This window comes from Sciurus carolinensis, chromosome 16 (genome assembly GCF_902686445.1).
Source record: "Sciurus carolinensis chromosome 16, mSciCar1.2, whole genome shotgun sequence".
Taxonomy (NCBI): Eukaryota; Metazoa; Chordata; class Mammalia; order Rodentia; family Sciuridae; genus Sciurus; species Sciurus carolinensis.
Genome location: NC_062228.1, coordinates 35,729,302 through 35,756,063, shown reverse-complemented (window position 1 = coordinate 35,756,063; position 26,762 = coordinate 35,729,302). Strand labels below are relative to the sequence as shown.

Below are 26,762 nucleotides of genomic sequence, written 5' to 3'. Positions count from 1 at the left end.
TGCATTACAACACAAGCTTGGTAGTGAATGTGAAGCTGAATTATTACTAATTCTGGGGTCAATGAATTAATTAATGCTCAGAAAAACTATGGAGAAATAAATGATACAGGAGACAAGAAAGAATAAAAGCCAAGGAATACAACTTATTAAAAGATAAATATAAGAATAAAGTGTTAAAATTTAGAATAGTCATTTATGGTATCTGTCAAGATTCACGTTAATTATGAATTCAACCACATTGGTTTAGCTACAGGTACTTCTACTTAAAAGAAAAAAAGTGCAGCATTCAAAATCATTGGTAATATAAATCTGCTAACTTCCATGTATATAAATAATATCAATAATCATACTGGAATTTTCAATGCCATTGCCAAATAAGAAACATGCATGAGGTGCTGGGTTCGATTCTCAGCACCACATATAAATAAAAAGTCCATTGATAACTAAAAAAAAAAAAAAAAAACAAAAAAACAAGGTAACACGTACTACAAGTCCTATCAGTATGTACAGATAGCTTACTACATTATTCATTTACTTTTATCTCAGTTGCACTAGAGGTACAATTTTAAAGTTGAGGAGTTTAAATAATCTGTCCAAGGTCACAGATAGCAAGCAGTTGGATACTGAAATCTAGGGTCTGCTCTTAACTATCATGGTCTTCAGTTTCAAAATAAAATTGTGGCATTTGTCTGTTATTGTTTTTTTTTACTCTTTTAAAAATCAAATTTTGTTGAAATGAAAAAACTTTACATTACTTAATCAATTTTGTTCTTAAAAAAATAAATCTGTGAAAAGGAACAGTTACTTTAAGTAGCTGGGAAGTTCAGGGACCAAATAAGGAAATAAGAACTGAGCATCATGATCTATACCTAAGAGACAATACAATATTTATGTGCTATTAAGTTACAAATTGCCACAGTGAAGATATCTTATATGATATTTCTCAGTTGATTTAATTTTCATACCTTCCAGATGTGTTCTTTAATATGGCAAGAGCATCTGGATAGCCATCCATGTTGTAGTCTCCAATATGAAGGGTAATTGGAATTGGTATTTCAGTTGGTCGTTCTTCATGAACAAATGGTACAAAGCCCCAGAGTGTGCCCTTATTATTGAAATCCTGTAGGACTGGAACCCACTATGGATAAGAGAAAAAGATTAGATTTCATAGTTACCTTGAGAAAAAAATGACCATTTGCAAAAGAAATGATCCATTAAAAACATATTTTATTTATTTTCTTCACCTCTATAATATGATAGGGTATTATGATTTATTTTGATGAACAGGTTGTCTCCCTTAGAATCTAATCACTAGTCATCTTTGCTTTTTTATAAAATCTTAGAACCTTGGGATTGAATGGGTATTAATACGCATATAGTCAAACTGCACAATTTAAATTTGTGTAGGATAGAAACATAACCTCAAATGAGTATTACAAAGAAGTAAAGCAGATTATAATATCATCTAATACTAATGACCTTTCAGGAGGCCCAATTCAGGAAGGAAGTTCGAACATGCTAAGTCTCCCTTGATCTGCTGTGCCTCTTAATACATGAAGATTACTTGTTATCACCTTCAAGCCAAGCAGTTCCCGAGGCTTTCCAAACACCATCAGGTCTGACAAGCTCTGTCTGCAACTGATACGAACTTCTCAAACAAGGAAAATGAATTGACACAAAAATAGCTATAAATTAAATTTTCACTATGTCTTTATTTCTATATTGATAACAGAAGAGAGAAAATAGGCTGATTTTGAAAAGAGTTCTAGAATTCCTTTCTCTTCTGAGGGCAAAAATATTCACTTTTTGATAAACTAATACAAAACTAAAATTAGAAATCACACCAATAAAATTACAGATGTGCCCCAAATTTGCTAAGAGTATGGATGTTGGCACATAACTTGGAGATTATATGATCAATGTTTGGCACAGCAGACTTGAAATGGCAGGACAAACATGCCTACAGAACCTTTTTTGGACTTATAAGCAGGTGATTCATTTTTATGGATGCAAGCTAAACTGTATTACAAATGGCTTCTTAAAAAGGGTGTAGCAAATGATGTCATACATTTTCCAAAGAAAGTATAATTTGCTATGGAAAAAGAAAGAAAAAAATTAGTGATAAAAAGACATATTTTCAGAAAACGAGATTAAAAAATACTGGTCTGCACCTTTAATTAATTTTTACATTTTTTTCAGGCAAAAAAGTATTATTTTGTTTATCACAAGAAGTATTTCCATTAAAACAACTGTATTATGGTCCAAAGAGTAGTAAGACTTTTCACTTGATGTGATAGATGAAATAGTTCAACCAAGAACTGTGACATTTATCTTCCTTCCTAGGAAGAGATGACATTATAATTTGAAAATATTCTTACAGTAATCTGTCATTTCAATATATGCTATAATTACTAGGTTTGTTTATACCTATGAACTAGTGATGAAGTGTTACTTAATGTGTTAACTGATTCAAAACTAAAAAAGAATTCCAGATAATAAAATATATGGGTATAATAAATGCTTTTAGAATGCTGACTGAATGATTTGTTTTAATGTTTTAGTTAAAATGTGATGTGGGGCTGGAATTGTGGCTCAGTGGTAGAGCACTTGCCTAGCATGTGTGGGGCACTGGGCTCACGTCTCAGCATCACTATAAATAAATGAGTAAAATAAAGGTTTATCAACATATAAAATAAATTTTTAAACAAGTGATGTTCATAGGGCTATAAAAATCAACATGTTATTTTATTATTTATTACCCTACAAAAGAAAAAAGTTCATTAATTCCATTGTCATAACCTATCATTCCCCTATTAACTCTCCAATATGATTCTCAGATTTCAAACTGTTTACCCATAAGCTACAGGTAAAAAGTCAGCATGAGAAAATGAAATAGATCTAGATACCACAGACATAAACAAGGTTAGCTTTAAAAATAGATATGATATTCTTCTACATCATATCTTTATTATAGCGTTATACCATTTCTTCTGGCATATAAAAATGCTAATAGTTCATTTAATTATAGAATTCCAAATGGGTTTTCTTTATCAGAAATGACTGCAGCAGTGTTTTCTACTTCAATAAATGAATAAAAATGAATTTAAATATATATTATTAAGTTAAAGTGAGGAACAAAATTAATTTTGTATTTCTCTTTGTTCTGATTTTTCAGATGTCTTTTCTAACCTTTGAAGATTTAAAAAACTTTTAACTTGTTTTCATTAGTTACACATGACAGTAGAATGTACTTTGATATATCATATATAATGGAGTATAATTTCTTCTGGTTATACATGATGTAAAATCACACTGGTCATATAGTTATATATGTACATGGGGTAATTATGTCTGATTCATTCTACTATCCTTCCTAACCCCAAGTCCCCTCCCTTCTCTTCACTCCCCTCTACCTAATCTAAAGTAACTATTCTTCCCTAGCCCCCCCACATGCCCCATGGTGAATTAGCATCCTTACATCAGAGAAAACAATTAGCTTTGGTTTTTTGGGATTGGCTTATTTTGCTTAGCATATTCTCCAGTTCCATCCATTTATGAGCAAATGCTATAATTTCATTCTTCTTTAAGGCTGAGTAATATTCCATAATACACATATATCATTATATATATCTACTATATATATATGTGTATATATATATATCTCACATTTTTTATCCATTCATCTGTTGAAGGATACCTAGGTTGGTTCCATAGTTTAGCTATTGTGAATTGAGCCGTTATGAACATTGATGTGGTTGCTGAATTTAGGTCCTTTGGGTATAAACTGAGAAGTGGGATAGCTGCATCAAAGGGTGGTTCCATTCCAGTTTTCTGAGGAATCTCCATACTGCTTTTCCACAGTGGTTATATCAATTTTCAGTTCTACCAGCCATGTACGTGTATCTTTTTCTACATGTCCTTGCCAACATTTATTGTTGTTCGTATTCTTGATAATTGCCATTCTGACTGGGGTGAGATGAAATCTTGAGAGTAGTTTCAATTTGCATTTCACTAACTGCTAAAGATATTGAACATTTTTTTTTATACATTTGTTGATTGATTGTATTTCTTCTGTGAAGTGTCTGTTCAGTTCCTTAGCCCATTTATTGATTGGGTTATTTGTTTTTTGGTAAGATTTTTGTTTTTAAGCACATAACTCTTTTTTATGTTTTAAAAAAATGCTGATATACCTGCTTTGTTGCAGATCTCAGTAAGTAGATGGTGCTTTTTTGGCAGTTTTGATCTTCACAGCCTGGAAGTAAGTGATCCATTTGTCCATCTCCATCTGCCAAAAGAAACTTTAAGAGTTCATTAACAGCCACAAAATAAAGTGTGTGTATGGCAGATTAAAGTCCCTATTTGTTTTAAGTCTGCATCAATCTCGATAAAACCAAAGAATTATTTGACATATAGTTTTATAATGAATGTGCCTCAATTAAAATCAAATCACTTGGCCCTTGGTACCTAATTTGTCTTGTTTTAAATTGCAAAGTTTTCTGTGGTTAAACGTTTCCTCAGTGTTGGAAAAAGATCTTATTTCAGGTTTTAATGTTAAAGTCATTAATTTTTTAAAAAGGTTAATTATTTATATAATTAACACTACTGCTATAGAAGAAAAATAAGCTTGTCAATAGCTACACATTATTATACATCATATTTTATATGTGAGACTCTCATCTTTATACATAGTTTTAAGTACCTTTGTTTAGTATGAACTTTAATCCAAGAGCTAAAATATTCTCAGTACTCTGGCTTCCAAAAAGCAACAGTTTTTCTTTAATCAATAAAAAAGCAAATGAAAAAAAGTACAGGTTTTCTTTATAACTTTTTTTTTTTTTTTTTACAGAGTTCTACATTATTCTACAAACATCTCTAGATTACTGAGGAACCTGGTATCAGTTCTTTTTAGGCTCCTTCCTATGTACTTTCTCCTTCCAAAGACAGTCTGTGCATATACAAATGCCATGTCATTTTGCACAAATAGTGTAGTATATTCTACATATTTTTTATACCATACATTTTTGATTTAATTTATCTGTGAGATGGTTTCATATTGGTAAATTTATATCTGCCTGATTTATAGTACAGTATTAAATTATATGAATCTATTTTAATATAATTGATTCTCTATTATGTACAAACACTGGGCTGTTTCCAGTCTTTTGATAATTCAAGCAATCTAAAAATGAACAAATTTATATAATCTTTTATACAATCTTGCAAATGTGTATACAGTAGTATAAAGTAGTAATTTTAAAAGTGAGTATAAATTAGTTAAAGTAGTATAAATTCCTAAAATGATAATTACTCATTCAATCATTTATAGAATTCAAATTTTTATTTAATCTCCCCAGAAGAATGGGTCTCCAACTTTTAGATAGTCTTAAGAACTGAGGAACTCAGAGTTTTAAATGGGTTACATTGATGGTTATTTGTAACATTAAAAATTAAGACTGGGGGCTGGGGCTGAGCAGTGGAGCGCTTGCCTTGTACTCATTAGGCACTGGGTTCGATCCCAGCACCACATAAAAAGAAACAAAGTAGAGGTATCATGTTCATCTAAAACTAAAAATACTTAAAAAAATTAAGACTGAGAAATATCTACTAACAAAGTAAAAAATAACAGATGTAAAAATACTGCATGTAAAATAATATTTTCATGAAAAATAACTATTTTCTAAAACAAATTGCTTTTGTGAGAAGACAGGAATTCCCTGGCTTCATATCTGTCTTAACAGAAAGTACTATTGAATTTTTACATTGCTTTCACATGCAATTTATCAAAATATATTGTTTTGGTTGATAAATATGAAAATATATAGCCTTAATAGCCTTTTCAGAAAACTCTGGATATTATTCCACAATACCACCAAAATGCAACAAGTGATAATTTCTTAAAGGTTATTGTAAAGAAGAATCTAAAGCCATGCCGTTGAAAATTTCCTGCTCTGTTAATTAAAATTCATTCATCTATATTTTAGATTACAAAGCAAGTCTTGGCAAATACTAAAAAAAAAAAAAAAAAAATCAATATAATCCCTTGCATTTCATTAGATCATAATGGAATGAAATTAGAAATCAAAATCAAGAAAAGCAATAGAAACTATTTAAACACCTGGAGACTGAAAAATAGTTCTGAATTATGAACTATTTCATAATGAAATCATAGGAGCAAATTAAAAATTCCTAAACACAAAGGAGGATAGAGATACAACATACAAAATCTACAGAACACTATGAAGGTGGTTATAAGAGCAAACTTTGGGCCTACATACAAAAATCAGAAGATCCCAAATAAACAACTTGCATATCAAAGTCCTATAAAAACAAGAGCAAACCAATTCCAAAACCAGTAGAAGGAAGGAAATAATTGAGCTAAAATTAATGAAATAGTGTGTGAAAAAATGTTATGGTTTGGATATGAAGTATCCCATAAAAATCTCATGAGTATGATACATCAAAGTGTTTAAATGCATTATACTATCATGCATAACTAATAGCTGGGTGTGGTAGCATCTGCCTGAAAGCCTAGTGACTAGAGAGGGTGAGGAAGGAGGATTGCAAATTCAAAGCCATCCTTAGCAACTTTAGTGAAACCCTCAGCAACTCAGTGGGACAGTGTCTCAAAATAAAAAGCAAAAAGTGCTGTGGACGTAACTCAGTGGTAAAGCACTCCTGGGTTAATCTCTAGTACCGAAACCAAAAATACAAAACGAAAGTGTTTTTCTTCTTTCCCGAGCATAGAGTATTAAAAAGATATACATGGGAGGGTTGAGATTTATAAAAAGTATTGTATGCTATTTCAACAAAAACATTCTTCAGTAAAACTATGTCTCACTTTCTTCCTCCTGCTTCTGATTTTAAATAGTGAGTGTAGGTCAGTGAAAAACACAATGGATACTTGGATAGTTGGTGTTACCTTTTTGATTTGTGCTAAAGCAGCTTTACTCACCGTTGACAGTACAGATGTCAACACAGTGAAAAAGGCAAAAAATAATTTAGCAATTTTATGAAAACAGTTTTGACCTTGTGGACTGCCTGAAATAGCTGCAGGGACTCCCTTACAGGCCAAAGTTTGGAGCACATTTTGAGAATTATTGGCAGAGAGGTTGCACCAAGAACTGAATTATTACCTTTTGTTTTTTGCCAGTCTGATCTGTGAAAATGGTATTTTGTGAATTTTAGTTTTTCCATTAATGATAATGTGTCTTTCAATTGCCAATTTGTAGAAGCCCTTCCCATATTAACAAAAATATGCTTTTATCTGTGATGTATTAATATGTTCTCTTCCTCCCTTTCTTCTTCACTCTCTTACCCCTCCCCTTCTTCTTTCTGTACTGGAGATCAAAGCCAGGGGCACTTTACCTCTGAGTTACATCCTGGCCCTTTTTATTTTATTTTTGAGACAGGGTCAAACTAAGTTGCAGAGGATCTTGCATAGTTGAGAAGATTGGCCTCAAACTTGTGATCCTTTTGCCTCAGTCTCCTGAGAAGCTGGGACAATAGGCATGGGCCACTGTGCCCTACTGATACTTTCTTTTATGGCTTCTAAGTTTTGCTTGTAACGGATAAAGGCCTACCACACCACAGTGCTGACTATTAGCCTATCCCCATCCTTTTTCTTCTTGTACATTTGGGCATTAGTTTTACTTTTAAATATCTGAAATTTATTTTGATATAAAACGAGTTATGATCCTACTATAGTTCCTGCAGATGAAAATCCAGTTGTCTCAAACCAAGAATTATTGAATGAAAAAAATTATTTAATACAATTTTTAAAAAGGAAGGTCAAGATGGTTGGGGATGTGGCTCAGTGGTAGCTGCATGGCCTGTGTGAAGCCCTGGGTTTGATCCTCAGCACATTAAAAAAAAAAAAGGTCAATCTGTTGTATTTTGATCTATAATCAGGAATTCTGAGTTAAATTAGAAAAATAAATGAATGATTTTTGAATTATAGAACAGAACATGGCGTGACAGCTTGAATAGGTGATAAGTCAAAATGTAACCTTCCACCACCTAGAAAATTTACTCATTAATGATTGTAGAATCCATGAGATATAAATAATACAAGTCACATGACTATTAATGGTAGAAGGTTTTAAACAGAATTCAAAGTTTTCTTTAATTTTCAATAAGTAGGATTTAAGGCTGAAAGATTTCTATCTTGAGTTTCTAAATCTCCATAACTGGCTAAAATAAAACCTGATTATAGGTAGAAATAACAGCTTTCCTATCACATTTGTCAAGAGAGAAAGCAGATATATGATTGGTGATGTACAGAAATATAAAACTACATTTTCTTGCGACTCAAAGCTGGAAATACACATACTAAATTAAAAAAAAATTTCCAAATATTCATTTCTTCTACTTCTACCACAATATAGGAAGACTATAATAATATATTTCTCAGAAGAGCAAAAGAGAAATCATAGGCACAGAAATACATGGAATATGACACAAAAAATTTTATAATAACCAGATCAGATATTTTTATGAAAATTCACAATTTTTAAATAAGTAATGCACACCATAAAATAGAAGGCATGAATGAAAAATGCTTAAGTTTTTAAAATGTTCATAAACCAAACTATAAGCAACAAGCGTTGTATCAATGGAAAAACAGAAAACAAAAAAAGAATCATATTATCTAGATTATAAGAATAAGTTTAATTTCTTTAAAATATTTATGTTGAAATGACACAAATGACAGAATTATGACTATTTAAATTTATTATGCTTCAGATGTAAAATAGCATACAGGATGATTTATAAGTTATTGTCATATAAGTATAGCATTAATGTGCTCATATAATTGAAGACAAGTCTACAAAGTGCCAGAGACTTAAAGGAATTTTGGTGATAAGAAATACTACAGATGAATATTTTTAAAGAATATGAACATAGTAAGAATAGGAAAACTGCACCCTTTTCTCTTTTTTTGAAAACTGATTTTTTATAAGATACTACTGGTTACTATTAGTAATATTAGAAAGTATGAGGTGGGAAAAGGATACAGAAAGTTAACCACATTTGCTTTAGAATGTTTTTAAAAGAATATTATTTATTTTCAATTGACAAAAATATATATATTTATGTACTACAATATGTGTTGAAATATGTACCTGTTGTGGAATGGCTAATTCAAGTTTATTAGCATATGTAGTACCTCATATACTTAACATGTTTTGTGTCACCAACAATTTAAATCTGTTCTTTTACCAGTTTTCTAGTATGCAATACATTGTTATTAATTGTAGTCATCATGTTGTGATAAGTTCATATGTTAATATAATATTAAACTTTGTGACTAGCCTGGTTGATGAAATAGGACTTTACTGATAATTTTTTTCCTTTTGTCAAGGTCTGAGATAACCATTCTATTTATTGTTCTGATTCAAATGACAAAACGTTTTTTCCAGCTGGCTGTGGTGACGCAGGCATATAATTTCCAGTGGCTTTCAAGGCTGAGGCAAGAGGATCCTGAGTTCAGAGCCTTCCTCAGCAATTTGTCCAGGCTCTAAGTAAACCAGTGAGACCCTGCCTCTAAAGAAAACATAAAAGAAGGGCTGGAAATGTGGCTCAGTGGTTAAGTGCCTCTGGGTTCAATCCCCAACACCAAACAACAACAAAACCCACTTTCCTTCTCATTTCAATCACAAAATATCTGTCAAAATTTAATAATGTCTCCAAGATCCTAAAATGCTGGTGCTTTTCTGTTTTGCTGAATATACTAATTTTTTGACAATTTTTCCCCTCAGAATTACATAAAGTCAAGTCATGACCTGTTTTATTTACTGTTCTGGCTTTGCTTTCACTTATGTGTGAATAGAGGTAAGACTATCTAGTGCTTAGGTGGTAATGGGGTAGAATGAGGCCCAGTTCCGGCCCATGGTACATGATGGTATAAACATTCCATGCTATTCTACATTGCAATAGCTTTGTTTGTTTTAGTTTCTGAAGTTGGAAAGAAGGTGAGGAGAGAAAGGTTGGACTAGATTATTCTAAAGGTTCCTATAATTAAATCTAAAAGTCAATAAATATTAAAGTCATCATCAAATGTGCTTTGAAAATAAAATTCTTTTAGCTTTCTTTATCAAAAACACTGATTATTTATTGATATATACATACAATGTACTTTTCCTATAATATTCATGTATCATAAAAAAGGGAAATATTTCTATTGACAGTTTTTAAAAATATTTCAATTTATTTTTAAAAGTCAAGCTATACATTATTTAAGCATTTTAACAGTTAATGTGATAGCTGGAAAAGAGGAAACTACACAGGCTAAATTTCCTGCTGTTGCGTTAAACATCAGTTAGTACCTAGAAAGATTTGCTCTTTTGTTGGTTGTGAGATAAGGACTTCAAAGAATGTGATAAAGAAGGAAATGGAGCAGGGCACAATGACCCATGGGGGTTCTCCTAGTGGCTAGGGAGGCTGAGGCAGGAGGATCACAAGTTCAAAGCCAGCCTCAGCATGTTAGTGAAGCGCTAAACAACTTAGTGAGACTGTCTCAAAATTAAAAGTATCCAAAGGATTGGGGATGTGGCTCATGGTTGAGCACCTCTGGGTTCAATCCAGGTTGAAAAAAAGGGAAGGAAATGGAGACGGGAGCATTGGCCACTTCCCTTGTCTCTAATCTTTACATGGGGATCAAAGCAGAGCAGCCTTAGCTATAAAGTAAAAGAATGCACAAATAAAATATTTGAAGAAATCTATCTGCACAGTGGGCATATAACTCATCCTATAGCCCTTCATATTGTCCTGGCCTGCACTGCCACCATGAGCACATGAGCAATAAAATGTCCAAAGCCTCTCTGTGGAGTGTTCCAACACTTTGGAATTGGTAAACAGTATGCTGAAGTGTTTGCAGCCCTGGGGTGCAACACCAACATACATTTATCTTATCAGTAAAGAGCAGAGAAAGATTTAAGAATATTCTACTTGTAGCTGGGTGTGGTGGCACATGCCTATAATCCCAGTCACTTAGGAGGCTGAGGTAGAAGATCCCTGTCTCAAAATAAAATGAAAAGGGTTGCGGATATACCTCAGTGGTAAATGTACCTGTTGTACTAGTGATTAGTTTACTTTAAATGTCCCTATTTTCCACAAAGCACAGTGCTATTTAAATAGTATTACTTTGTCTATTTACTTTGGAGTGTTCTCAATTTAAAAGCAAATTCTGGGGGATCATTTTAAGATTAGCTCACTTAAGTGAAAGAGATTAAATTTTTTTCTTTCAAAGGTCTCTAATCCTACTATTAAATAACCTATTATAACAAATTACTAGCTAAATCAAACCCATAATCTGAATTCTAAAAAGAAACAAACTGAAATTCTAATTTTTGCTTTATATATTTATTCATATCTACCCTGTAAAGTAGGGAAAGGTGATTGCTAGTCTCCATTCATAAAATCCAACATCCAAAATAAGGCCAAAGATCAAAAGAACAAAAATCTATTTAAGCATGAAAATCCACATGTAAGCAAATGGGCAGCAAAATGGCTCAAGCTCTTGTTTGGACAAGGATAAAAAAGCATAAAATGATAGTACAAGTAAAATTAGTATTTTCAAGAATGAAATCCTTACACAAAAGCTTTAATTAAGTGCCAATAATCTAGTAGTTGATATTTGGACAGAAGATAAGAATAAAAATGTATATCATTTAAGCTGTGTCAAAAGAATTCTCAAGAAATGCAGACATGCTTAGGGCAGGGAAAGGACAATAGGAAAGGTTTTGCTTCTAAGGTGCTGGGCTAATTCAGTTTTTCCTTCCACAAAATGAAAAGTATAGATTCCACATATGACATTCTAAAACGCTATCAAGATTCTACTTCCACAAAGGCCATGGTATATTTTAAGAGCATGGGCTTACTTTCATCAGAAGGACTTGAATAGAAATATCAGCTATTACTTGCTTGCAGTATGGCCTTAGGCAAGTTGTTTACTATTTTAGCCTCAGTTTCTTTACCTGTAAAATGTACAAGTATCTCAATATTTTCTTGTCAAGATTAAATGATGATGATGATGTTAATATGAATAAGTACTCTTTAAATATTTACTATGTGGAAAACACTTTGTAAGTTTTATACATGAACCATCTCCTTTAATCTTCACAACAACTCCTATTGTGTTATCATCTGATACTATCACCCCCACTTATCTGAAGAAACAAAAGTAAAAACAGATTAAGTACCTTGCCCATAACCTCAGAGATAGTCAAAATACAAAATCAGAATACAATCTTAGGCAACCTGTTTTTTAGAGCCCATATTCTCAGTTACTGTCCTTTTTATAGTTCTTGCCATCTAAGAGTTTATTTAATAAACAGTAGTTTATTGCTAGGATGATGAACACTTAAAGGTGTCAAATGCTGACACAATGTCAAAGACAGTTGTTTAAACATAAGGGAAGAGTCACCACTCCAAAGCAGCACAGCTGGGCTACAGCCTCTTTGTTTCTTGTCAACAGCAAAGAATAAGAGTGTTACCAGCAAAGACAGCCCAAAATGGCTCGCATTAAAATGCATGTTAATAATAACTGTGAACATGGTTATCCTAAATCTTCTGCCTATTCTCAACTTTTATTGAAATACTCATCTTTGGGAGATTTACCATTGAGATCCTTTTATGTCCAGCAATATTTTAATGAACACAGGCTAATTTAAAGGCATAAAAAGGGGCAAATTTCAGAAATTATGTAGACTAATATGAAATATTCTTTTGAAAAATAACAAACACTTCACTTATGATTATTTTAAAATTTCTATATACTTTAGATGTTTTTAATTATTTGATTATACAATGAATAAGTCAATTAGCATTTTTTCTTAGAATACAAACATTTAAAAATCTTTTCACAATTGCAATTATTTCCCCTTGCAGGTATTTTAGGTCAACTATGAAACCAAATGTATAATATTTTCAAAATACCCTGTAAGTTATTAGGATATCACACTTGCAGTTCTTAGCACCTTGTTTTTTGTTTCAAAAGTATCTTTCTTTAAAATTTGTTGTTTATATATATACATGACAGTAGGGTGTATTTTGACATATACATACAAGGGGTGCAACCCATTACAACTTTAATCCCATTCTTGTGGTTGAACATGATGTGGAGTTATACTGATCATAGATTCATATGTGAGCATAGAAAAGTTATGATCCAATGAACTTCTGTGCTTCCCTCCCTCCATCGTATGGGTTAGCATCTACATATCAGAGAGAACATTTATCTTTTGTTTTTTGGGTCTGACTTATTTCACTTAGTATTATAGTTTCCAGTTCCATCCATTTAACAGCAAATGTCATAATTCCATTCTCCTTTATAGCCGAATAATATTCTCTTGTGTATATTTACCACATTGGCTTTATCCAATTATCTCTTGAAGGGCAGCTAGGTTGGTTCCATAGCCTGGCTATTGTGAATTGAGCTGCTATAGAAATTGATGTGGTTGTGTCACTGTTATATCCTGATTTTAAGTCTTTTGGGTGTAAGCATAGAAGTTCATTGAATTAGACAAAGGGGAATGAAGGGAAGTTTGGTGGGGGAGGGATGAGAATAGGAAAGACAGCACCTGTCTTTAAGAAGTAGGTTTCTTTCTTCATAATATTAACAAAGACCCTTACGTCTGGCTCAGTGTTGCCTTTTATGAGCTCAGACTAAATTCTTTTTTGACCGAATGGTTGTGAACTTTTTGTCAGAAGGTTAGGAATGATGAAACAGTTAATAACAGTGATATACCATCTATTTCACAAAGTATGCATTTTCATGATTAAAATCTTTGTTATTCATCCTTTTCAAAAGACAAATGGGGAATACAACATAATGAAGTTGCTATATTCATGTGCAAGACAACCAAAAAATCTATGGCAGCTGTGACTTCTAAATTTCATAGATCCTAAAAGTAAATGTTCTAACTAATGAGAGGTGTAAGGATTCCTTCTAAAATGTTTCTTAAACGAATATGAAATTATATAATGTTTGAACTGTAAAGGGCCTTAGAAATAATGTCCTTTACCATTTTACAGCAGAGAAAACTGAGGCCAAGAAAGTTAACCCACTAGCTCAGGATCACATAACGAGGGAAAGTCAAGATATTAGCCAGCTGTTCATTCAACTAGACACCTTTATTTAGAGATGGTCGGAACCAAGTAATTATTCAATTAGTTAGGCATAAGTCACTGCACAACATTAGAATTATTGAAGTCAGGCTTTCAAGCTACTTTCTGCATTACAGCAGCAGTTTATTGAAAGGTATAAGAGCAATTCAAGGGGTTATTTATTTATGAAATAATTGAAACATCATTTAGTATAATATTTAGAAACACATTTTAATTGTGTTCATAAGCACTGAATTAATCACAGAAGAAAAAGGGGAAAAACATCCAGACATGCAGTTATCTTTATTTTAATAAACATACAATGATTAATGCCACAGTTATCAATTTTTTTTCCTATTTAAATATACACAATGGGTACATCCTGGGATGGGGGAAAACAATCAGTAATTCCTGAACAACCACTAATTCTTAGCAGAGGTTCTTTTATATATGTGACTGTATTTAATTCTTACAAAAACAATAAAGCAAATAATACTCTTATTTGAAAGAAAAGGACATTTATGTTTGATAATATTAACCACCTGGCAGTCAGTTAAATGGCAGGCAAAAGAGGGATTTTATTATAAACCTCATCCAAGTTCACTATTCAATGCTGTCTCCTTCCCTGACTGAAACTGACAAGCATTTCTAAAGGAATCTTCCAGAATTTGAGACCTAATCAAACAGCTAAGGAATATGGTTTATCTCTGGATTGAAAGGGAATGGTAAGTACTGGAAAATTCATCCTGAAATCATGACTTTTTACCTTATTTTGATCAGGTATAAATAAGTAAACATATACTATAAAATTTTTTAGTTAAGAAAATTTATTAGTATAAATTAACTATAATGTAAAATGGTCACGTGCCTTTCGAAAATAATTTCAGAAAGTTAGCAGGTGGCAGAGAGAGAAGGCATGCCAAGAACTACCTGGATCAGGACTACACACAAGCTGTTGTTAATTCATTATGGTCAGTTTTCTAATACACAAAACAAGCAGCATGGACATGAGACCTCTTTCCTGGTTTAAGAAATTGACCCTTTTCTACCTTGCTCATCAAACAGGAAAGCAAATATATATTCTTTATCATTAAATAGGTATTTATTAAGCAATATTAAACCTAGAAAAATACAATGGTCTGAACTTAGTTTTCAAAATTCAGTGAATTGTGATATCCATATATACTTGATTTCATTGTACATTAAACAGTATCTTTCTAATTTAGATATGCACAGAAGCATTTAAGATATATTACTTACCATACTGTTATACTGGTCCATGAGTAAGAATGTAGTGAAATATATGTGAAAAAATTGTCAATCATATTCCACTTGACTTAGTTAATCACTGATTTTGCTAAGTACAAGGAAATTCACTAATATTATTCTGTTCTTAATACAAGAGTATATTTTGTTAGTTTCTTGACAAAATGATGTTATTTTCCAATAGGATAAGTTAAAAAGTTATAGAAAATACTTTTCAGGTTGTACTAAACAAACACTTAAATCTAGGTGCAAGGAACCTTAAAAAATCCTAGGGCAGATAATTCAACATCTATCTCTGTAAATATTTGGGTCTATAATTCATTGTTAGGTAAAGTCCAGTATCTTTATGTGGTGGGCAAAGAACTATCAGCTAGGTTATAACACTGACACTTGGGATTATGTAATTTCAACTCTGACAACAAAGAAATTTTTGAGCTTCATTTTAAGGTATAGTAAACCATTATCAGTTACTATAAATTCAATTTCTAAGGTCAAATTTTATGCTATGACTCTCAATGCACACACATAATTAAGATCAGAAAATGTTCCAAGTCAGTGTCTGAGTGTAGAAAAAAATGTTTTTTGATAACACACAACTATCAAGAACTTACTTAAAATTAATGCAAAGTAGATTATAGACCTACAGACTTAAAATCAGAAAACTTAAAGAAAAAAATATACGAATAAATCTTCCCATCCTTATGTTGGTAGGCAAAGATATTTTAGATATGACACTTAAAACATAATTTACAAAAGCAAAATTTGAAAAACATGACTTTTTGAAAATTAGATCTTTCTGCTCTTTAAAAGACACTATTAGAAAAATGAAAAGACAAGCCACGGCCTGGGATAAAATTTTTGGAAATCATATACATGGTACAGGATTTGTATTGAGAGTATATGAAGTCTTTCAAGTTAATAAGAAGATGATACACAATGAATTTTTGAAAAATGGACAAAGAATAGAAATTTCACTACAGAAATTCTACAAATGGCAAATAAAAATAAGAAAAAAAGTTCAGTCTTATAAATTATAATGAAAATGCAAATAAAAGGAACAGAAAGATACCACTATACAAACAGAATGCTCATAATAAACAACAACAACATTATTGTTGACAAGGATGTAGAAAAAGTAGAACTCACATACATTGCTGATAGTAACATGATATAGGCACTTTGGAAAACAGTTCAGCAGCTTTATAAAAAGGTAAGACATGCACACAGTCTTTTACGTACATGTTCTCAGCAGAATTATTCAAAATAGTCCCAAAACGGATAGTCTAAAATGGTCATCAAAGGGTGACAGATAATAAAATGTGGTATTCTCATATAATGGAACAGCAATAAAAAGGAACAAATTATTAATACACATTATAACATGAATGAACCTTATAAACATGCTAGCTATGAGCCAGAAATATTATACAAAATATTATATTCCATTTATATAAAACTTCTAAAATTGGGAAAACTACAGAGACAAAACTGGATCAAATGATGTCAGCAAAACTGTAGATTAGGTAGATCCAGGCTCTGGTTCCCTCACAGGTACATTGAATAAACAAGCAGAAAATGACAGGAAACAACTTTGTCAGAACCCTACAAAACTATCAAAGGTTGACAGCAACCAAGAAACTTCTGTCTCAAGACAAAGGCAACTTGAAAATGACAGAATTCAGTGGAAGAACATAAGCTAAGCATGTATAAGGTTCTGTGTTCAATGCATGAGGTCTGGGTTCTATGCCTGGAAAACCAAAGACATACACACATACACACTCTCACACAAGTGAAATCTGTGCAGTTTTTTTTTTTTTGCTTGCTCTTGCTCCTATATCCACTTCTGTGTGGTGGCAGTGTTAAAACAGTAACTTCCCTGGTCACTGGATTCTGAGGCAACAGAGTAGATCTTACTCACAAGTAATACTGTATGTCTGTTCTAATCTGACTAGGGACTATCTGGACAGTGGACACAAAGTGCTGTCTCTCTTTCACCTTAACTTTAAACTCAGACTAGAAAAAACCCTGTGCAAGGCTTGCAGATGCTTGGGTCAAAAAATTATGGATCAAAACATGCAACTGGTCATTGAAGGCACTAGAGGAAAAGTTGGGAGAGATTCTTTGGGAAATTAGGATGTTTAAGTAAGTGCTTATCAAAGTTGAAGACACTGGTACTTGAGAAAAATTTGCCTCCAAATTTTAGTTGGAAATTCACCAGAATAACTGTTTCAAAAAGAATCATATCCCACTTCTTGGTCTATACCCAAAGGACTTAAAATCAGGATACTACAGTGACACAACTACATCAATGTTTATAGTAGCTCAATTCATAATAGCTAGATTGTGGAACCAACCTCGATGCTCTTCAACAGATGAATGGATAAAGAAACTGTGGTATATATATACAAGGGAATATTATTCAGCCATAAGGAAGAATAAAATTATGGCATTTGCAGATAAATGGATGAAGTTGGAGAACATCATGCTAAGTGAAATAAGCCAATCCCAAAAAACCAAAGGCTGAATGTTTTCTCTAAGTGGATGATGATATATAACAGGGGGGTGGAGAGGAGGCAAGAATGGAGGAAGGATGTATTGTATAGAGGAAAATGAGGGATGGGAAGGGGGCAGGAGGGAAGGAAAGATAACAGAATGAGACAAACACATGATTATGCAAATGGTGTGACTACTTCCTGTACATCCTGAGAAATGAAACTTATACCCCATTTGTGTTCAATGAATCAAAATAAAAAGTAAAAACTTAAAAAAATCAAAAATAGCTTTACATATTTTTCATAATGTACTTTAAGAATTATATATCAGCTGGAATGTCTATGTTCTAGTCCTCCACACAAGCAATAAGTCTCAATTATAAAAAAAAGGGTACCTGTGTATGGTGGGAAGGATTTAGAAAAACACACATACATCTAGGTGAGATGTGTGCTCAAAATAGACCAAAAAAGATCCTGAGTTTTACCCGTGGCCTGCTCCCTAGACTTAGGGTAGGTGCTAGAGTGTCTTAGCACAGTACTAGTCTATAAAGAATGGGAGAGGTAGGTGGTTGTTTGTTTTTAATTTTTATTTTTGCTTATGTTTGTTTGTTTTACTTTCTGATACTCAATGAAATCTCTACCAAAACATTAGCTATGAGGTAAAGAAACAAAGACTTCAGGGACTGTACATGACAAGTAATGTAAATGACAAAACATTTTTGAATATTAGTAAACAAATGGAGTACTACAAATAATCAAAGAGTCAACAAATCCTGGGGAAAAGTGAGAATCTGATTTCTATAATTACTTTATTATAACACTTACATACAGTTTACAGCAATACATCACTAGGCATAAAAAGAACAAGGAAAGTACAGTCCATTTGAAGAACAAAACAAGGGGCTGGGTTTGTGGTTCAGTGGTAGAATGCTTGCTAGCATGTGTAAGGTTCTAGGTTCGATCCTCAGCACCATATAAATAAATAAATAGATAAGCAGTGCAACCAAAAAATACTAAAAAAATAAAAATAAAAAAGAACAAAACAAGGGTGGGAGTCATAGCTCAGTGGTAGAATGCTTACCTAGCATGTGTGAGGCACTGGGTTAGATTTTCAGCACTGCACACAGATAAATAAATAAAATAAAGGTCCAGTGACAACTAAAAAAATATTTAAAAAAAGAACAAAAAAACTGATAGCATCTTGGTGGAAGGCTAGCCATCAGAGTTGTTAAACAGAGTTTAAAACAAATATCTAAAATATGTCCAAAGGGCTAAAGTAGACATGGGCAAAAAATGGTAATTGACAACATGTAATATAAACAAAAATGAAGATATCAATATAGAATTTGTTGGGAACATTCCTCAAGCTTATCTGACAGCAGTCACTGACACAATGGTCTAAATAAGTCAAACAGTCTGGACAGAGAAACTGAGGAAATGGTAAAGACTCGCCATGGACTGAAGGTCTTTGCAGTTGCTGAGGCCGAGCTATGAGCTAAGGGGAAGCCTCACTCTTCAAGCATCCTAGCTAGCTGTGATGTGAGCTCGCCCACACTGCCTTGCCTCATGCTGTGTGCTAGAGCTTATCTTTCCCCCAGTCTTTGTCTCGGACTTGTTGCTGGGCAGAATCACTTAGGTATACTTGGTTTGTTTACATCAGTTCAATGTATAGCTTACCGATAGGTTGGTTCTGTTATGTTTTAAACAAGCTTGTTAACCTGATTGGATAATGTGCCTATATATGTATTGTACAATCCTAAGTAAGATTAGATCTGTGCCTTCAGAGCCTGGTCTCTGATGTCTGTACTGGGGGACATCGTTTGCTGCTCACTCTCAGTGGGACTCTGTCTCCAATATCAGCAGAGATTATTAAAAAAGCAGATATTCTGGAGCTGCAAAGTAAAATAAATGAAAAGTTCACTAGAGAGGAGGAGGGTTTCAATGGCTGAGTCAACAAGGCAGAAGAAACAACCACTAAACTTGAAGATAGTATAATTGACATTACCAAGTGTAATGAACAGAAAAAAAGCAAGACAAAGAAAGTGAAGAGTGTCTAAAGGTCCTGTGGAACACCATTAAGTGAAACTATAACCCTATTTATGAAACTACCAAAAGGAGAGAGAGAAAGATGTAAAGAACATCTGAAAAAATAATAGCTGATAACTTTCTAAACTTGAGGAAAGACATGAATCTACAAATCCAAGAAGTTCTATGAATTCCATGTAGAATATACTCAAAGAGACACACATTATAGTAAAACTGTTGAAAGACAAAGAAAATGAGAAAATTTTAAACAAAAATAATAATGCTGGCATTTATATTTCCCCAGACATTTTCCTTTGCTAACATTTGCTGGTACATGGATGGAACTGGAGACTATCATGCTAAGTGAAATAAGTCAGTCCCAAAAAGATTGAATGCTTTCTCTGATATGAGAAAGCTAATCCAAAATGGGAGGGGGGCTATAAAAAATAGATCAGTGGAGTAGACAGTATGGAATGAAGGGAAGGAGAAAGACAGTGGAATGAATCTGACCTGACTTTCCTATGTACGTACATAAGTATACCACAATGAATCTCACTATCATGTATATCTACAAGACACTAATTAAAAAAAGAACTATAAGTAAATAGCAGAAAGCTCAGCAGAGTAGGGGAAAGGGAATAGGGGGAGGTAAGAGAGGAGGAAAAGAAGTACTGGCAACTGAATTAGAAGAAATTATATTTCATTCTTTTATAATTTTGTAAAAATGAATCCTAGTATTATATATAACCAAAAGAAACAATAAATCAAAAGAAGACTGAATCATGAATAAAAATTTTTCCAAGAAAATTCCAACCAGAAGACTTCTCTAGTAAATTCTAAAAATTAATACCAGTTTCAAACTCCTAACACATTCTATGAATCCTGTATTACTCTGACCCACAGTCACATAAAGATATCAAAAGAAAATTATAGACCAATACTCCTTATGATTAGATAAAAAAATCCTTAAAATGAACATATATGAAAAGCCAATCAATTAATAATTTAAATTTAAAAGTTAAAACTATAAAACTATTAATAAAAAGATAACCCAATAAACAGTAGAACATATTTGCTGATAAAGTTCAATATTTATGTATACACATGATTAAATATCCACATAAAGGAATTAACATATGAAATACATAAAGAATTCCAAAAATTCAACAATAAAAAAACAATGTAACTTAAAAACCTGGGTAGAGGACTTAATCTGACAATTCTCCAGAGATATACCAAAGGCCACACTGGTATATGGAGCACATAAACAAATGCTCCACATCGTTAGCAATTAGAGAAATGCAAATGAATTTGCATTGAGTTACACACTGAGATACTACTAGGTAGGCTATAAGAAAGTAACAAGTATTGGTGACAATGTAGAGTAATCGGAACCTTTGTGTATGGTTGGTAGGAATGCAAAATAGTGATGGAAAAGCTAAACCTTATGACAAGAAATTTCCCTCTTAGGTATATATTTAAAAGAAATGAAAACAGGGACTCAGATACTGTTACACCAATGTTTGCTGCAGCAATACTTACAACAGGTAAAAGGTAAAAACAACGCAAGAGTTCATCAATAGATGAATGGATAATCAAAATGGAAATGAAGTTCTGACACTTGGTAGAACATGGATGAACCTTGAAAATATTACGGTAAGTGAAATAAGTCAAACACAAAAGGACAAATAATGTATGATTCCATTTATATGAATTACCTAAAGCAGGAAAACCTACTGAGATAAAAAGTAGGTTAAAAGATGGGTGCGGTAGCGCACACTTGTAATTCCAGCAGCTTGGGAGGCTGAGGCATGAGGATGGCGAATTCAAAGTCAGCCTTAGCAAAAGCAAGGTGCTAAGAAACTCGGTGAGGTCCTGTCTCTAAGTAAAATACAGAATAGGGCTGGGGATGTGGTTCAGGTGTTGAGCGCACCTGAGTTCAATCCCCAGTATAATACCACCTAAAAAAGAAGTAGGTTAGAGGTTATCAAGGGCCAGGAGAAGGGAGGCATGAGGAGTTACTGCTCAATGGTTATTGAGTTTCTGTTTGAGGTGATAATAAAAAGGTTTGCAAATAGCTAGTGGTAATGGTTGCAGAGCACCATAAATTTAATTAACACTACTGAATTATATATTTAAAAATGGTTAAAGTGGTAAAATTTATATCATATGTATATTTTAACTACAATTCAAAAAAAACCATGGATTAGTGGTTCTCTGGAGCTGGAGATAGAAGTGAAGACTAAGTATGCATATGGGCACAAGGGAATTTTTAGTTCATATTAAGTATCCCTAAATTGGGACTCTGCTCATGGCTATATAACTGTATCATAATCTATTAACACTTGCTAAACTCTACATTTAAAATGGGAGACATTTATGCTATGCAAATTATAACACAATAAAATTATTTAAAATGTAAAATAATTTAAGTAGATGGTTTTCAAAGGAATTATACAGGCAACATTTACTAAGGCTTTACTATGTGCCAACAATTACTCTAAACAGTGAAAACACCTTTTCTAAGGAACTCCCAGATAAGAGAGGGAAACAGAAGTAAATAAGTTGTTAAACAGAGGGGGGCAAAAAAGGAATTAGCAAATCACTCTAACTTGAATTCCCATCAGACATATTAGACATAATTATCTAACCAATTGGGTAAGCTACTTATTCTTCTACCCAGCAAACATTTTCCAGAGAACCTACAATGAACAGGGACTATGATTAGTGTTGGTAAAAATAACCATTATTTAAGATGTGAAAGACAAATAGGAATTAGGTGAGTTAAAAGAGGAGGAAGGAGACTCCAGTCAAAGGCAATAACACATACAAGCAGAGAAGCAGTATTGAAAAAGGGGCATGTTATTATTGGAGAACTGTACATAGATGGGCATGTCTGTCAATCTTATAAATAAATAAAGAGAAGTCAGATTTAAAGGCTTGCCACAGAGAGGGCTTTGTAACTTATTCTAAGACTCTTAAGGACTTTGGGTGTTTTCAGATCTATTCTGTGTAGACAGACCCCTACAAAGTGAAGAATGTATTGGAGAGGCCCATGGTAAGAGTGGAAGAGAACAATAGTCTTTCAGGAAACCAGAGAGAGAGATGAGTTACAAAGTTTCCATAGGGGAAGAACAGTTTTGAGAGATATGAAAGAGGTAAGATTCCATGGCAGTTGGTAGTTTGAAAGGCAGTGGGTAGTAAAGAGGACAACAAATTTCAGGTAGAAGGACAAGGAGAAAGGCTGTAATGAAAGAATTTTGTAGAGGGAACTCCTTTCCTCTTGTATCTTTTGAAGAATATAAAAAATAAATAGGATATTAAACTGTAAGTAAATGGTGTAAAACATCCCATTAATTAATGAAACTCACATTAAGTCAGCGTGCATTAGGTATGAGGCACTCAAGCACCTAAAATATAACTTTATTTTACATTCACCAAATCCAAGTTATAACAACTCCACATTGCATATGAGAAACCAATTGGTTACAAAATTTGATTAGCTACCCAAAGCTACAATTTCAATTTGGATCTATGTGAATCAAAAACATATGTCAAATCTTCAAGAAAACAGTACTAACTGCTATGCTTGATTGGAAACAGATTTAAAATAAAATACAGGGCTGGGGCTGTAGTTCAGTGGTACAGTGCTTGCCTCACAAATTTGAGGCCCTGGGTTTGATCCTTAGCACCACATAAAAATAAACAAATAAAATAAAGGCATGCTGTCCATTTACAACTATAATAAATACATACATAAATAAAATAAAATACACATTATGCTTTAAAAAATATATATTTTACAAGTTCTCAAAAACTTTTAATAGATCTGTGGTTTATTTCAAAGTGTTTTAAGGTATGAACTACCAAATTCATATTCTCTATTATCTTTATTCAAAATCATAAATTATGCTTTATTTACTTTGAGTTTACTTTGAAAAGACTATAAGAAATGTAAGAAGCAGGACACTTAATTGACATACAGGATAGAGACAAAAGAAAATCCTTCAAAAGCGGACTCCTAAAATAAAGGAGAAAAAATAGAAAAGAAATCCATAGTTATACAGTGAGACCAAAAAAAATTTTATTCGGATGTAAGAAATATGAATTGGGAGTGGTCATAAAGAACTTTTATATATTTATTTTTGAATACTTAATAAAGAAATTATTTGAGTACAGAGAGATCCTGGTCTGAAATGATGGCTCACAATTTAGAAATGATCACAGCTTTGAAAACTGACTGAAAAATAGTGCTACGTGGCTATAATTCTAAACAACTGGAGTAGAGGGAGAAATGAAATTCATAGAGAGATCCAGGACCTTATTTCTGTACTTAAAAACTTAATAGTCAAGTGATTTTACACTAATAACAACTTGAAATTTATTACACTCCATAAAGGGTTATTCTGCAAAGGCTGTCTTATCTAAAAATAAATCAATGCCTAGTGAATTATGTGTTAAAATCACCACTGCTTGTTTTTTTTGTCATGAACCAACATCAAATTTTATTATTAAAAATACATAAAAATACTATGATAAATAATGAAAAAATAGCATCACAAAAAATAAAATAGACAATTTCAGAGGGGCAGGGAAGGAAAGCTGTGGTGGGGGAGCTAGCATCAGGTCACCACCACTTGGTTTTTATTTTTCTCTAGAATTTATAGATATTATGTATTCTAGAATTACACATATACATAATCATTTTTTTGAAATAGATGACTTGGGAGAACAGTCACATAGTATAAAAATTCTAAAAATAATAGGAAAAAAGCCATCAGAATATGTAAGAAGCAGAAGGAAAAAATGTACTATCAAAATATTACATGGTTTAAAACAACTGAAATGGTGCAATCGATGAGGATGGTCATGAATTTTATTAAGTAATGTAGAAGAAGGGGTACTGTTTAAGAACACAGACTGTGAAACAGAACCAGAGGTCATTTCCTACGTCTACCAATTTTTGCCAAGCTGTAAGCCCTTGGGCAAGTTTCTTAACCTCTCTGATCCCTTTTTAACCCCATTGTATAATGAGAATAAATAATATTGTTCATCTCAGAAAGGTTTGGAAGGATACTTGATAAAAGTATACAATATTTTCAATTTTTTTTTCCTTGAGATGGGGTCTTGTTATATTGCCCAGGCTGGTCTTGAACTCTGCAGCTCAAGTGATCCTCCTACCTCAGTCTTCAGAGTAGCTGGGACTACATATGTGCACTACCATGCTTGGTAAAGTAAACTTCTTTTTATAAAAATGGTTCTCATCATAAAACAAGTATTTTTAAGTAATTTGAAGAAGTAAACAAATATTTGCAATATACTAATCTTCTAAATCCTTTTGATGTTATTGATATAAAAGACCTAAACCTTCCTCTTGATTAAATTAAAAATATAATCATTAAATGGGGGTAATGTGATGACAGGCAAGGGCAGGTTGAGTACAGATAATGTCCATCTGTCTCTGTGTGTAACAGAGAATAAAAGGGAACTGTCTTGCTGTTATAGAACAGAACAGGAAGTGGAATTACTTTTGGAAAGCTGCTAAAGGAATGGATTACTCTGGACCAAGGACATTCACTTTCATCTATTCATCCTTCATTCATTACCTATCATACATCCAACCCCCATCTTCTTACCTAATCCATCACTTAACTCTTTAGTGTGTGAAGACTAAGTACAGAGGAGCTATCACCTACCTACATACAATAAACACAACTGTGATTTTATTGATGGATGGGGTATTTACACAGAGGGAAAAATGCAGAGCTACAGATGAAAGAAAAGGGGTCAAAATGGAAGCTAGGGGTGTTTGAAAATAGGGCAGGATATTTAGAAAAGGTTCTTCATAATGTACGCTCAGGCTTCTTTATTGCTCTGACTGATAGCAGGGAACTCCCCTCAGGTGTATTGAGCCAGACAGAAATAAATTTCACCATCTTTCCAGATATATGTATCTGTAATATCTAAGAACAGGCAAGGTGTTGCAACAATCACTTCCACAGTAATGTGGCAATCAAATAAAAAAGAGATGAACATGGGAAGTTAATAGGGCAGTTTTATGGGATACTCCACTTATCACAGATCTATTCTAATTAGAGTAGACTTAGAATGATAAATGTTCCAATTAAGTTGTGGATTATATTAGAAAGTATTGAAAATGTCACCCATTAAAATATGAAATAAAAATGTAACAATGTAAAATATAACATTATTCTATAGAATTTTTATGTACTTTAAATATTCAAAGGGCTAATTACACATTCGTAATACCATGCATCATTAAAAATTAAATGCACACTAGTTTTGAGACTACAATGTCAGAGGTACAGTTTTATAAAAAACATTCTTATCTAGACAAGCAACAATTCATTATATACATAAAGGCTTCAGGGACACAGGGTTCTAGTTTTCTTCATGATTTGTGTACTTAAAAATGTGAGTTTAAATACTGAATATGTATACAATCAAGACTGCTGTAGCAATTTTATAACTTTTATATAATTTACTATTTTCAATCAAAAAGCATTCAAAGAATTTATCAGAATCACATCTTGCATCCATGAGTCACCACAACAGATGTCTTACCTATGTCTCTGAAACATAGGAACTAATCACTTTTGCTATGACAACCACTGTACTGCAATCACCACAGTAACAAGGAGTGGAAGGGGATACTCACGAATTGGATTTATTATTTGTTTGAAAGAGCACTGTGAATGTCAGCACAACACTTTAAGAACGTCTAATTGATTTGTTATACAGAAATGTGTGCACTTAAAATATTTCAGTTTTACCCAAAATTTATAATCGTAGTCTTTCTTTGGTGGCACAGAGAAGTGTTTAAACTGTTTATCTTTAATGTTTTCATGTGAA

The 26,762-nt window shown here is 32.7% G+C and overlaps 1 protein-coding gene across 2 annotated transcripts in view; it reads right to left on the bottom strand.

Annotated features, from left to right (window-relative positions):
• Itfg1 (integrin alpha FG-GAP repeat containing 1) overlaps window positions 1-26,762 on the bottom strand; it is a 259,553-nt gene that overhangs the window by 119,972 nt on the left and 112,819 nt on the right. For both annotated transcript variants that reach the window (XM_047528280.1, XM_047528281.1), the window contains 2 exons: window positions 4,191-4,285; window positions 966-1,138 (listed from right to left, as the gene is read on the bottom strand). In XM_047528280.1, the coding sequence (XP_047384236.1) occupies window positions 966-1,138; window positions 4,191-4,285 (268 nt within the window). The remainder of the gene's footprint in view (window positions 1-965; window positions 1,139-4,190; window positions 4,286-26,762) is intronic.